A 16016-nucleotide genomic window follows, 5' to 3' on the forward strand; every position below is an offset into this window, starting at 1 on the left:
ATGACTGGACTCAATTTATGGTTTTAATGGCAGTTATTATGTAAATCATGCAATCATAAATCTGAACCATACTGCATTCATTATGCATTATACAAATCCATTCTCCCAAAAGTCATGTGATTGCAGGTAGGGCAGAAAGGTTAGGAGTGCTTTATGGGCTGTAAAGCACCATTCCTAGGCTGTTGTAACTTTGAATGGTCATTAAATGATGTTCATAAACTGAGGACTACTTTTATTGTAGAAAGATATTTTAAGCAAGAACCGCATGTGAAGGATTCTAGGCCTAACTCAAAAGTATTGCAATTGAAATATTTCATTATGACAATGAAATCTTCCTTCTTCACTACTACTTCTAGGTATTTAGTCCAGAGAAATGTTTTGTGAACATAAAGTTACCATTTCAACTGAGAAGTAGATTAGTTGGACAAAGATTCTGGTAGATTAATAGACTAGTAGATTAATAATGGGGTATAAACTAGAAAAAAAATCAGTTGACAATGAAAACGCAGACAGGAAAGTAAGGAAAGTTTTGTTGAAAAAAATTTTTAGATGTTTATCTGGAAACATAGAAAATTTTCAAAGAGAAAATATAAATGCTATTAAAATAGTACTGATAACAAATTAGTAAGGGTTGGAAAAGCTTCAAGAGCAGTACATTTCCCATATAATGTCCAGAAAAGCTGCTATATCATTATTTGCCAAAAGTAAAACAGCAGGATGATGCTGAGGATTAACAAAAATGCTTGAGAAAATTTGTACTGTTAAACAACCCCTGGACAGGTCCATAAAAAGAAAATGTAAACTTTACCTTTTCTACCTTCTTGTCAGAAATATCTTGTTTTTCTAAAACTGCCATGCTTTCTTTCAAATTCTTCACTATGTCTGCAGGAGACTTGTGTGATTTGCCAAAGGGAAATGGCATGCTTGCAAACTACAAGGGTCTTTTCTTCTAGAAGTCTTCTTTTATCTGAAAAGTAAAAAGGAAGAGAGTTTAGAGTAGTAAAGAAAGCATATAACACTTGGGTACAAAAAGTGGACATCATAAAATTTGTTAGAATTGAGCCTGAGATTTTCAGCTTCAAATTAAAGCAGAACACTGAAGTAAATGCATGGAGTATATCAGTATAACTTTAGTTCTACAGAAGTTAGCATTTGTGAGCAAAACCACATCTTCCTGGCCCACCATCCTCCATGGAACCAGTCTCTGACACTCCAAAGGTTGGAGGCAGCTGGTATAGAACACTTACACACAATTTTTGCAGTTTTCTTTTTCAATTTTATAAAATATACAGGTGGTAGCTCCTGCCCAAAATGTATCTCCTTTAGCAACTAAGCAGGATCAGGCTTCATTAGTAGCTAAACAAGACAGTTCCAGAAAATATCATGTCTGGAGGCACAACTGGTAAGTCAAAAAGGACATCCTGAAAGAAGGCAATGGAAAGTCACTTCCATATTGTTGCCAAAAAGATACATTATCTGTAAGGTTATCAGCACAGGAATCAAGTTTAACCTGAATTTATTTAATTAGTTTTTCAGCATCCAAGTAGGTGAAAGTGCTATTTAATAATTAATCCCTTAAGTTACTTTATGATTGGGCTTCCAGAGGAATCTGTTGGATAAAAAGGAACAAAACAGCATTTTCTTCAAAAAAGCTGAGGGGCAGTTTACAAAAAAAAAGCTTGGTGAAGCTAAGAAAGCTAAGAAGCTAACAAACTTAATGACTCGAGATCTATCCCACCACTAAAAGAATCTAACGGCAAAGAAAATAATGATGGAACAGTTAAAGCAAACCTCTTTAACACATTCTTCGGCTCAGTCTTTGTTAACAGTAATGGCTCATACCCGACATTCCCCAACCACACCAACAACGACCTAAAACATATAGATTTCACTGAAGAAAATGTTGAAAAAGCTCTTCGCAAACTGAAACCAACTCTATCTATAGGACCTGATGGACTATGTGCACACTTCTTAAAAAAGCTTTCCACTAATATAGCAGAACGCCTAAGCATAATCTTTGGAAAAGCCTTCACGACCAGTTCCCTTCCCAAACTTTGGTCACTAGCCACGGTCATCCCAGTCTTCAAAAAAGGAGACCCCAGCTTAGTTGAAAATTACAGACCAATCTCTCTATGCTGTGTCACCTGTAAAGTAATGGAATCTATCATCAACCAATCCATTATCCTCTACCTAGAAACAATCTACTCTCTAATAAACAATTTCGTTTCAGAAAAAAATTATCATGTAACTTACAACTTCTACACTACAAAAACATATGGACTACAAATCTTGATCAAGGCAAAACAATAGATGCAATTTCCATAGACTTCTGTAAAGCTTTTGACTCAGTAGTACATGACAAACTTCTCCTAAAACTAAAATCCTACGGCATCTCCGGACCCCTCCACAATTGGACATCAGCGTTCTTGTCAAACAGACAACAAGTGGTCAAAATAGGCAGTGCCCTATCAAATCCTGTTCCTGTCAATAGCGGCGTTCCCCAAGGCAGTGTTCTCGGACCAACACTCTTCATATTATACATTAATGATCTCTGTGACCATATTAAAAGTAATTGTGTTCTTTTCGCTGATGATATCAAACTATTTAACACTACCAACAATACAGCTACCCTTCAAAAAGACCTTGACTTTGTGTCAGAATGGTCAAAAATTTTGGCAACTCCAAATCTCAACCAGCAAATGCTCTGTCTTACACATTGGAAAAAAGAATCCAAACACTAAGTACAAACTCGACGGACATTACCTTATAGATGATCCCCACCCTGTCAAAGACCTTGGAGTTTTCATATCCAATGATCTAAGTGCCAAAGCCCACTGCAACTACATCGCAAAAAAGGCTTTAAGAGTTGTAAACCTAATCTTACGTAGCTTCTTCTCCAGAAACACTACACTACTTACCAGAGCTTATAAAACATTTGCTAGACCAATTCTTGAATACAGCTCGCCTGTCTGGAACCCATACCACATTTCAGACATCAATACAATTGAACGTGTCCAGAAATATTTTACAAGAAGAGTTCTCCACTCCTCTGAATACAACAAAATACCTTATGCCACCAGACTTGAAATCTTGGGTTTAGAAAACTTAGAACTCCGCCGCCTTCGACAGGACCTGTGTTTAACCCATAGAATCATCTCTGTTAAAAGACTACTTCAGCTTCAATCACAACAATACAAGAGCAAACAATAGATTTAAACTTAATGTTAACCGCTTCAATCTTGATTGCAGAAAATATGACTTCTGTAACAGAGTTGTTAATGCTTGGAACACACTACCTGACTCTGTGGTCTCTTCTCAAAATCCCCAAAGCTTTAACCAAAAACTGTCTACTATTGACCTAACCCCATTCCTAAGAGGTCCATAAGGAGCATGCATAAGAGCACAAATGTGCCTACCGTTCCTGTCCTACTGTTTTCTTTCATTATATCCAATTAATATAGTTATTGCATGCTTATGCTTATATATATATATGCTTATATATTATATAGTTACTTTCATGCTTATGCTTATATATACTGTTGTGACAAAATAAATAAAATAAATAAAAGCTACAGTTACATAGCTGCCCCATGAAATGTAGTCAGAAAGAAAAATGTAATTGCCTAATTACCTCTCACAAATCTCAACCAACATAGTTAAGGCTGGCTGGAAACTTTTGGAAGTGGAATTTGAACATTTCCAGAGGAATTAGGTTTTGTGGGCTGCCACATTCCATGGAGCAATTTAAATGATATAATAATGTAGAGCAAAAGAAATAATTATTAAAAACAAATGTAAACAATTAAATGTTAAGAAACATCATTTAAAATGAAGGTTAAATGAATGGGAAATTGACAAGCAGAGATATTTGAATGTAGAAAAGCATTCTTGAACATTGGGTTCATAGCATTAGATTATTGGGTACATAGCAAAATGAATATTAACATATTCTAATTAAATAACATAATAAAACAATATTTTTAATACTGGAAAAATACCTGTTCCAAGCCATCTGTAATTAGCTATTTCTCAAACACTATGAGACATGCCAATACCACACATGATGATTTGTATTTGAAAATATTTTTCATTAATTATTAAGCAACTAGTTTTAGATTTCTTGTTTTTATAAATGACAGAATAAAAAGAAACCTACTTAGCAACCAGCTGTAATTTTTTGTCAGCTGATGAGAAGTGCCAAATCAAAAACATGCACAGAGGTGCATAACATTCAAGCAGCTGTAAAAAATATATCTCCTTAAATCTCTTCTGTGGAAAAGGGACACAGAAGTAGGAGCTATGAGATATTTATGAATACAGGAAAGTTAAATAACACCCTGCATAACTGTACTTCTCAACAGCAGCAGTCGTACTAGGGCTAAAATACAAGCCTGGGGTCTTCAGTTTCAGCTGTCTGCTACTGCGCCTCATCTTCACCCCCAGTGGCACCTCTGTCAAGGAGCTGTCTCAAGCCCCATGCCATGGCCAGGTACACCAGCATCACAGAGCAATGGTCCCATTCCCGCCACTACCCTGCATTCCAAGGCCCTGCTACGTTCAGCTGACCATAGCTCTCTTCTGCTGCTGAGGCCAGCCCAGCCCTATCCCAAGGCAGCTGTTGGCTGCACCAGGCCTTCTTCTCAAATCTGACTGCACCGTTCTCCAAACAGTACACCCCCATTTTTATGATGCTTCAGAAGACCTCAGAAGCTTTCCAAATGTTTTCTGTAAAGCTATGGCAACCTGCTGAGAACTGCTGCCAAGGTGTTCTTCTGTACAGGAAGGCAAAAAGGGCAAAGATGAGGGTGGGGGAAGATAGATAGAAAGGGGAAGTCGAAGCAGTCGTAAGTTGTAAGTGCAGATGTGCTGCCAAGCACTCAAATGTTGATTGTGTGGCAATGCAGCAAGCTGAAACTACAAAGACTAGGCATAAGTAAACATTCATTCAGCACTTTTGAACAGTTACTAAATAAATGGTATTCTCTCAAGGACTACTTGTATGAGATAGCCACAATTAATTAAAAAGTTTTTAAAAATAAACATATACAAGATTCTTACTTTTAATCATATTCAAATAGTGTGTGGCTGTTCTGGCTAATACTCAGATCTTAAAGAATGATAGCTGGGATTTTAGAATAAATGGTACACCAATTCCTTACTTCTTTATCATATGTAGAGCAATTTTGAAAAGGAAGAATTAAGGTAAATTTGTTTCCTTTCCTTTTCCAGTTCTCCAACTAAAATTTAAAGCAAATCCTGCCTGCAGGCTACAACGTTTTGAGCATGATTTCATCTAGGAGGCAAGTCAGGAGTGACTAATCATTCTGAAAGCTAAAAAGTACAAAACTCAATGTACTCTTGTCATACATACTAAGTAGGTATTTAATCACTTTATATCCCATATCTTATTCCATGAGATAGCTAATATCAAACTTCAGGTAGCTTTTCTTGGTGACATAAAACCTTTAAAGCCTGCTTATTTTCGGAAAGGTAGCTCTGCTGTATGCTATCATATAATGTTGATAGCTCAAGAAGAATTAACTTTGCAATTTTAATACATCTCATAATCACCAATAATTTAACAGACGAAAAATACTTAAAAATACCGACAAAAGGTTTATTCTAAGAAAAGTAACATAATTTCACAGACACCTATCCAAATTCCCACTTTTCCTGAAGTCATAATTCTAGAACTTCTGCAGCTGAACTTTGTTCAGAAAGAAGGGGATATTGGACTAGATGACCTCCAAGGTCCCTTCCAACTCTGTTACTGTTACCTGTTACCTTCTTTGTTTTAAATTAAGGCTGCTGTTCATTACTTAGGAGTAACCACATGAACACATTTAAGAGAATACACATATAGGACTGTACTATCAACTAGTTTCTTTCAATCAAAGATTAAAAATTAGAGTGTACTTTAAAAAATGACTGCATTTGGCTTTGTATGATGGTTGTGTCTTAGGGTCACGTGATCACCATTCATTACCTTCCCAGCCGGCTTCCAACAAGGAAAGTCAACCAGGGAAGCTGGATCAGCTTAATAACCATCACTTAACAATTACAGTATCGCTTAACAACGATGGCAAAAAAGTTGTAAAATAGGGTGTAACTCACTTAACAACTACCTTGCTTAGCAACAAAAATTCTCGACCCAATTGTGGATTAAGTCAAGGACTACCTGTACGTGTACTTGACGTTATGGCTATTGTAGTGCCCTGTGACCATGTGGTGAAAATTCAGGCACTTAGCCAATCACAGGGACACTGCAAGTGTAGCTGCCCATCTATCTTTCCCCCTCAACTCACTCCACTAGGTCCTTTGGGCCTGGCTAGGTACCCACAGATCTTGGGCCTGCCTCCTGCCCAGGTGAAAAGCCCAAAGTCATCATTTTAAGAGCTTGAGAATATACCACCCTTTTTAATTGATTTTCAACTACAATACAATTGATAATGTATGCCTAAAATTAATTTATAATCAATATAACATTGAATGGAATATGCTTGGTTATATTTTAAAATCATGAAGGATATTACCTTCAATCTATGAATTCACAGCTAATTATTTCTTAGAAAATTTCCAAATTAGCATGCATCCAAGATACATGGTATAATTAAATTATAAAGATGCCTAAAGGTGAAATGTTCTGACATTGTTGGGCAGAAATGTACACACTATACCACTGAATAACTAATAGCAGCTACTAATCTAGATTTAAATGTTAACTGGCAGATGGCAATGCTGACACAATGATAGTATTCATGGTGATCACGTGACAATACTGGCAAAGATACAGTTCCTTGCATTGTTTTTCATTCAGTAATACATGTAAAGCCAAAACAAGTAACTTTGATCCCGAAACAAACACGCTGGGATATCAGTATAATGCACAATAAATAAGAATAGAAGCTTTTTCATATATTCTCTACCTAACTGCTAATGATGAATACCAATAATGTTCAACAAGACAAGAATAAAGCAGTTAGCCCTTATAGAAAGGCACAAAGTGTAAGTTTTAAATCACTTTATTCAATAACTGCCCATGATCAAATGCCACCACACCAACTTCTTTGGTTTGTTATATATAATACACATAATGATGATAGAATAAAAGAAGCCAGTTTATAGAATCAAAACTATAAGGGTCCATTTAAATCATAAAATTCAACTAACTGGACACTACAGTCTGTTCTCAGATTACACAATCGATCTGTTCCATGACTCCTTGCATAAATTGGTTTTCATGTATCCTTGCTCATACACTGTGTGCATGCATGTTGGCTATTATTACTGTACCCCTTGTGCAATATAGTACCATTAATAAGGACTTGGTGGGGGGTGTCTTTTTTTTTATGCCTTCAAATCAGACTTGATTCCTAGAGACTGCCTGGACAAATCCTTGCAATTTTCTTGATAAGGTTTTAGAAGTGGGTTTGCCACTGTCTCCTTTCCAGGGCTGAGAAAGAGTGTCTGACTCAAGGACATCCACCTGGCTTTGTGCCTAAGAGAGGACTAAAATTCACAATCTCCCAGTTTCTAGCTTGGTGCCTACACTAAATAAAGACTTATAGATGGATTAAAATTATAATTAATACACTATTGTTACATAGATTAATGGCAATGCACTCAATGTCCATTTTTTATTTGTCATCCTTTGCACAAGCTATATAAATACCAACCATTAAAGTATTTCTATTAAATATTTCCACAAGCATGGTCACATTTTTATTATATTCATTAATCAAACAGTAACAATTTTGTCATGTTACTCTGCTTTGAAGGATAATACCTAGAGAACCCAAAAGTTAATATGACTCTGAGAAGCTTTAATTCAATGACAATGTGATTGAATTATTCCTTCAACTTGAATCAACAAGATAATTAAACATATGAAATTGTTATTAAATGCTTTCAAATCATTTCAACAATTCAACCAAGTAAAGTATTTTTTTGCCTAATCAATATGCTAGTCAAGTCTCTTTCACAATTTCATTCAAATCTTGAGTGACATGGAAAAACCTAGCAATTACCTACCATAATATAAGCACAACTTTATTATGTTTTACTCCCCATCCTCATTTTAACTTATTTTAAAAATAAAAGAACTGTAGGCTTTTATAATACATATCTAGGTGACATTAAAAGGAAATATATTATTTTTATATTGCCTGAATTAATATAAATTAACTTTGAACTATTTATTCACTTCACATAATTGAATGAAATCTCATTAGTAATAGAACTAAATACTTTTGCTAATGAAAACTTTATGCACATATTGCAAGCTGATTAAAGATGTTCTTTAAAATGTGAGGTGACCTTTAGTCAACTTTATTTATAATCTAACAATTTAATGACATATTTGTACATAAAAGAATTCCATGGTGTCTGAATACCCTTTTCAAAATATGAAGCAGAACTACAAATACAGGTAGTCCTCGACTTACAAGCAATTCTTTAGCAAAGTTACAACAGCACTGAAAGAAATGACTTAGAAGTGGTCCTTGCACATATATGACTACTGCAGCATCACTACAGTCATGTGGTTACAGCATCCTGGCCTAATGTGATCATCATTTGCAACCTTCCCAGCTGGCTTCCCATAAGCATAGTCAGTGGGGAAAAACAGTTTTGCTTAAGGAACATGTAATTCATTTTAACAGCTAGAGTGATTCACTTAACAATCATGGCAAAAAAAATCATGCATGACTCATTTAACAACTGCCTTACTTAGCAATGGAAATTTCAGTTCCAACTGGGGTCATAAGTCAAGGACCTGTATTTATAAATTGTACTGCTTCACAGGTGGGAAAATTTTATTTCCACTAGCATTATAAAATATTTTCTGCATATGTCAATCCTGAAAATGATAAAGCAAAGAAATGTTTCTTATTTGCATGTTCAGTATCAGAAACTATGGGGAAAAAATACAAGATGTAAAGTCTCTATAACTGCACATTATTCCAATGCTCACAGTGCGATACGAAAAGACTATTCTATAAATTGTGGACATTATACAATTATTTAGTTCATATTTAGTGTGGGGAGGAGGTGAAGAAGAATATTAGGCAACAGCTCAGTACTAAATGCAGATGGAATTTATATACTATTTTAGCACACAAAAGGGCTACTTGAGTCTTCTATGACAGAGAGGATGCCATAAATTCCACACTGTTCCAATATTTTGTTATTTTAAAGTATATGTGCCCGAATTAGATAGATTGCTTCAAAAACACCCATTGTAACTGATTTACAAAGCACATCTGTTTAGTTTCCCTAGACACTGTGGAGCCAAACATATAAGTTGCAAAAAGCACTAGTTTCAAAAGAAAATTATGCATGACAAAACTTCATTTGCAATCACGAAATCTAAAGATACAAAATGTTTTGGTTGCCTATGGCAAACAATTGCCCCTAGCTAATAGCTGCATCCTACTAATACCATATCACAACTATTGGCACCATAAATGAAACTGTACTGCTGTACAAAGTACAAAAGTGCTACCATGCTACGTTGACAAATCTCTCTCTGGATAACCTTACTGTACTAAAAAACCAAACTGAGTAACATTTCGAACAATCTTATAGGAGAAATATGTTGGGGGAAAAGCAGAGCAGAAAATCTGGACAATTGAGCCTTCTACCAATTTCTGGTCTATGTAAGTATAACTTTGCAAATTTTCAAAAACTTTCTAATAAATATTAAAATAAGTCACTATTATTGAACGAGCTTTGTATTCCCATTGCATGTAGAACAATAATGCAGCTTTTAAAATTAATTGCCGTATAATGGCCATTATAATTAATATAACACACGGATAATTAGATCCTTTAGCAATTCTGAAGCAATTTTATAAGATGTAAATATCATCATTTTCTTTACCTAAGGAATGGTTCTAATCAATAAACTATCTACAACTGATGTCTAATACTTTATAATAATATTATATAAGCTATGTTCAAATGCTTAAATATTGATGCCAATCTAAAGAGCCATAATTGTACAGGTTTAAGACATTTAGAAAAGAACACAAAGGCTTACATGTAAACTGCCTGATTTACAGTGTAGACAAAAATGAAAAAAGTTATCAGTGTCACAATTGCCACATTTAGAATAAAAGATCTCCAGTATTATAACTCAGGTGCAGGAGTTATTTCTATTCAAAGATTTGAAAATTTACTGCATAAAGCATCTGTGAGAATAGTCATGACGCTAAAACCAATCTTTAACTCACTGGTTATATGCCATCAATTCAATGTCAATTCTTAGCAATGACATAGCTAATTTTCATTAGGATATGTCCCTAATCTGGTCCTTCAGGTCTTCCAACGGTGTACCTATCATCATAATAACTCAGTATATCCCCCTTGCCGTTTGTCATCCTCTTCTTTTTCCTTATATCTTTTCCAGCATTCCCTTCTCCAGAGAGCTAGGTCTTTCATAATCAGTCGAAGTAAGATAATGTGTGCCTTGATTGCTGTGATTCCTCTGCTTAATGATCCATTGGTTTGTTTCCTTGACTGTCCATGAAAGTTTCAGAAGACTTCACAACACTAAAAATTCAGAAGTCAATATTCTTTCTATCCTACTTCTTCACATTCCAATTTTTGCTTCCCTAGAGTGTCATAGGAAATACCACTGTTTGCACTGCTTGCACTATTCTGATCTTTTTGACTCCTAGATTGCCAAGGTGCAGGATAGAGTGTAGGGTGGTGAGGTAGTGATGGGGGAGATAGGAAGATAAGGTGAACTGAAGTGAAGACAGGACAGGAGAAGTGTGAGTTCCTGGCCTAATGACAACAACCAGGACTACTGAAACTGGTATTGCTAAGCAGTGCAGTCACGTGATGTTTACCTAGAAACATCACTTAGCCGCCAAAATTCTGGTCCCAGTTAGGGTTATTAATCAAGGGCTATCTATAAAGGGGTTTTTTGGTCTTTTTTATATGTAATATAAATATGTAAGTATGCATTAGAAATGTGTGTTTACATACATAAAGGTTCCCCTCGCACATACGTGCTAGTCGTTGCCGACTCTAGGGGGCGGTGCTCATCTCCGTTTCAAAGCCGAAGAGCCAGCGCTGTCCGAAGACGTCTCCGTGGTCATGTGGCCGGCATGACTCAACGCCAAAGGCGCACGTAACACTGTTACCTTGCCACCAAGGTGGTCCCTATTTTTTCTACTTGCATTTTTACATGCTTTTTGAAACTGCTAGGTTGGCAGAAGCTGGGACAAGTAACGGGAGCTCACCCCGTTACACGGCAGCACTAGGGATTCGAACTGCCGACCTTTCAATTGACAAGCTCAGCTGTCTTAGCCCCTGAACCACCCTTTGTGTTTACATAGCACCTCTCAAAATAAAGCTACTATTACTTTTCTTGGGATTGGATAACTGCCCAGAACTTCAATATTATCTCATAAAAAGACATTTGGTTTAAGGTGACAGGTATGTATGTCCATGCCCACCCCCCACAAAAATACCTTGTTCATTTTCCCCATTTAAAGTACTACCTACCATAAAAATAACCCTAACCTCAACAATTTACTTTAGGTTGGAATGATTTAAGAACCTGTAAATCAGATTGGGATTGTTTGCGAGGATAAATAATATACAAATAATTTAATATAAAAACTACCACATTTTGAAAGGTTATACAAGCACTAAGCTGTGTTACAAATTAAATTGTGTCAACAAACAAAACGTAGCTGCATAAGTTCCGTTCTTTCTGTAACATTAGAAAAATGTTGTGTAGAAGATAAAGTCACAAATTTACACTACTGTGATTCAGTCTAGCCCCATGAAGCAGCCCTAATGTGACTGGAATTTTGTTTCTTATAAGCAAAACCAGGAAACAGGTGCCAGAATTCAGTAACTACCAAGTGTTGTTTAAATACTCAACAAGAGAGTATTTATTTGCACAAGGAAGTGAAAGGGCCTCTAGATACCCCACCTATAATTGGAACTCGTCCCTGCCAAATAATTAACTTTGATTACAAAATTGTCATCTTGATCCTAAAACTCTATACTGATTCAACAATTATATACTGAATTTAAATCACAATATTTCCTGATTTTACACTACCTAAATTGCTACTATGACTGAATTCATCACAGTATCATGGATCTAATATTTATTCTGCAAATATTTCCTGAAATAAAGATGCTTTATTTTGAAAGCAAGTTGTAAATCTTACTATACTTACCTTAATCTGCTTTTAACTGCTGGATTTCCCCTTAGAATAGAAATTTTAAAAGAAGATTATTTCTGGCTGGTCTTCAATTATTAATCTAAAAAATGGGTGTCCATTCAATGAAAAGACCATCACACATACTATTAACACTTCAGAACATTTTTTTTCATGAAATATGGTGTAGAAATTGATCCTGGAATATATACATGCAACACGGTTGTAGTTTCTAAACCAACCAGTCAAATTTACTATCATTTTAAACAAACAGCAAAGAAGCATTACCTATTTCATTTTAAAACAAAATCAGAGGTATACATAAGACTACATAAATCAATGTAAATTCCAATAATGAAAAGGAAAACCAATATTCTTTACTTTCTTAAACTTCCTACATTTCTGGCAAAATGCCAAACAAAATTGTACTACTTGCCACATGATTTAAGAGTTTTGATTTGCAGTGAACAGCATTCATAAAATCATCATGAGCCCCTAAATTTTTTCTATTAAGAAAGCAAAAACGGGTTTTTAAAATCAGTCAATTATATAAGACACTGAAAATTCACTGTTAGACTTCAATTGTGGAAAATCTAATTTGTTTTCAAATATACTGCAAATAATTACTGTATTAAGGTAATCACACTAAGGCTGATTAAATATTTTAAAAATCTAGTTCCATTATGATTTAAATACCTGTGTGATTAATAAGATGACTTCCAATTTAAAGAAATGCCTTGAAATTGTTCTCAAAGGAACAAGCTATAATGGAAATATACCTTAGGAGCTATATGTTTTAATTAGTGTTAGTGATGTTATTTTCACTGGACTTTAATTTTGCAGATATTAGTCTGATCCTCATGAATTTATGACATTACTTAAAATGCCAGTATTTATAAGAACTATAGAACTAGACAAGATACTAAGTAGCTTTTATTAAAATAAAACTAAAGTAAAAATACAATTTTAAAAACAAATATTAAAAAGTGTCAATCATATCAGAATCAGAAGCATTCTTCCCCTCCTGAACAAACATTTTATCTTAGGAATCTAGACATTTCAGGGAGGTAGAGCATTCTTGACATAACTTTGCAGAACCAGTCATTGGCCTGTAACTAACAGTAATACATGATATAATCTCTTAAGAGTCTTTTAACACTGAAACAGTCAGTAGGCATGCATGTACAGTAAGCTGTTATGTGATTTCCAAAATGTATGTAATTGCAATGAATATTTATAAGGCTAGTGGAAACAATGGCCAATATCTAAAAAGCCATACCAGGGAGGGTTTCTCAAATATTCCATTCTAAATGCATCTTTCAAGCCCCATGAAAAGCTGCCCCAAATGTCACCAGACAGGCATCAAGAAAGAGAGAGAGACAGAAGAAACACTAATACTGAGAGAAAATAAATGCAAGCTTAATTTAAGAAACTATGATTTTTTAATCAACTATTTAGAACTGTTATCAAAGTATTTGATGTATGTTATTAAGCAACAATAGTTCTCTGTTGGAAGTTACTAGGATTCAGTGAAGAGAAACTACATCAACTAATTTCTTACATAGTTGGACTACATTATATACATTTCTTTGTTCTATGAAAAGAAACAACACTTTTATTAAATAATCAAAAATTCTGGAAGTTACATTAATATTATCTTTGTCTTAAATAATAAACAATTATCATACATCAGATAATATTTCAACAGCTTTGCTATAATAGTTAATATTTTTAAAATGACACATCTTTGGAGGATAAAGAATAAAATTTAAGCAACTTAAGTGTTCCCACTGTATATATATATGCATATTAAATCTAGGGACAATTATATTTTCTATACAATACAACACTGTAAGTTCTTAAAAATATCGCCTTGGAGAAATAAGATAAATGAATGACAACTTGAATGCTAATTATAAAAAATATTCCTATTCAATTTTCTACCATTTTCTTAGTACCTACAAATAATTTAGAATTTAATTAGTTTCATATATATCCAATAATTTATTAGCCTTATCAACAGCACACGTCATAATAAAATTTTATCAAAGCAAACTTTCTTTAACATTTCTTGGAATGTGTTTACAAGGACATTTTATCAGTAACCGTAATTCAAAATGGTCAGATACTTTTGTTTATACTTTATGAGTATTCTACTTTTAGAAACAGAAAGAAAATAGTTTACACTTTTAATCTTCTATTTTACATCCTCTAATCAGCATGGAAAGTTTTATTATCAGCTTTTCCACTGACAAAGAGGAACTCATTTGATCAAGACTTACTCAGGTCTTACCCCACTCTCTCTCAGGGAGAGAGACAGATTCATTTCTCAGTTTTTAGAATCAGCTTGTCTATAGTCCATGTTTGTAACTTCTGTATGATTTGAAACATATTCATTAAAGTTTATTTAAAGAAGCAATTCCATTAAGCAACACATTTTGTGAAGACCTTGACTACAATTTCCAAACAAAAATCGACAGTGCCTTTTATTCCCTCTGCTATTCTTAATACATTACCAGAAACTGAAAAAATAAATCTTAACTCTATGAAAACCAATACAGAAGCATGTATTTTTATAAACATTAGAAAGTCAAAATTATCTAGCTTTAGAGTGTGATGAATATCCACAACCAGAAGGTCAAACCAATTAACTCAAGAGAGCATAACACCGAGAATAACTTATACAGTAAATCACTCATAACATCAGTAATAACTAGTACTACGCTTAAATATTTAAACATAAATCCCAGGCCTAGAACATTTATCAAACGAATCCAGCAACTAAGATGTGCTACTTTTATCGATGTAGATATGTTTACCTAAACTGGGCCTCTCTGTACGCAATGGTTTTGCAAGAGAAAAGCAAATAACTTTTCATTTCTAAAACACCACTAAACTGGATGAACAAACCTAACGAGAATCTTTTTGCCTTTCAGTTTTAAAGGCCGCATATTTATTTTTTTTAAACCTAACATTTCCGGATTGAACAAGGTCTCTCTTTCCCTAAACATGGAGAGACGGGGCCAGTGGGCAAAGAAAGTTTTCCTGGATCTGCCTTACAGAGCTAACAATGCTCGGTTCCCCCAGCACTAAAGGGCAAGGAGAGGTCCGGGGTCGCCCAGGAGCGCGTCTCTCTTGCGCACCCCAATTAACAGTGAATCACCGATTCCCACCTCGCAGTTTCCCGGTGACGACCACGAAGGCGGCTTAGAAGCCCCAGCTGGGAGACCACAGGAACGGGAAACCTGCTTCTCTTCCCTCCGCCGAACGGGGTTAAGAGGCCATCCGCAGAAGCACACCCCGCCGCCCAAGACGCGCTTCCCTCGCCCACTCCACGACTAGGCGGCTGGGAAGGCAGAGAGCCCTTGCCCCGCCCGGCCAGGCCAGGCTAGGCCTCGAAAAAGCAAAGAGGAGCGAAGGATGCTCTCTCAAGACGGGCCTCCTCCCCAGGCTCCACTCCGTTCCGCGCTGGGCTTGGTCAGCTGCGGCCCGCAAGGCCCCAGCAGACCCGGCGCTTACTTACTTTCTTCCCTTGGCGAGGCGGCGACGGGCGGCCTCGGCCTGCTGTCGCTGGAAGGTCGGCTCGCTTTCAGACCAGGCCTCAGCCGACTAGTCGTCGGCCTCGCTGGCCCCTCCCTCGCCCCGCGGTCCTGGCTATGCAGCGACCCGACCCCCTTCTCTCTCTCCTCTCTCGCTCTGCTCTTCTTTTCGCCTTCTCTTCCCTTCCCTTCCCAGCCCGGCGGCGGATACTAACGACAGACGAGCAGTGGCGGGAAGGGAAAGGAAGCTCGAGCCTTCGTCGGAACGGGAGCTCGCTGCTTCCCTCTGCGG

The 16016-nt window shown here is 36.0% G+C and overlaps 1 protein-coding gene across 2 annotated transcripts in view; it reads right to left on the minus strand.

Moving 5' to 3' along the window:
- CAB39 (calcium binding protein 39) overlaps nucleotides 1–15866 on the minus strand; it is a 38266-nt gene extending 22400 nt beyond the window's left edge. Inside the window, exons 1-2 of one of the 2 annotated variants that reach the window (XM_058187608.1) lie at nucleotides 15709–15866; nucleotides 809–967 (exon numbers count right to left, since the gene is read on the minus strand). In XM_058187608.1, coding sequence (XP_058043591.1) covers nucleotides 809–922 — 114 coding nt within the window. In that variant the 5' untranslated portion in view covers nucleotides 923–967; nucleotides 15709–15866. Of the gene's footprint in view, nucleotides 1–808; nucleotides 968–15358; nucleotides 15611–15708 lie in introns of those variants that run through there. The other variant, XM_058187609.1, reaches the window with a different exon arrangement.
- Nucleotides 15867–16016: the final 150 nt, after the last annotated feature.

Source organism: Ahaetulla prasina, chromosome 6, assembly GCF_028640845.1.
Source record: "Ahaetulla prasina isolate Xishuangbanna chromosome 6, ASM2864084v1, whole genome shotgun sequence".
Taxonomy (NCBI): Eukaryota; Metazoa; Chordata; class Lepidosauria; order Squamata; family Colubridae; genus Ahaetulla; species Ahaetulla prasina.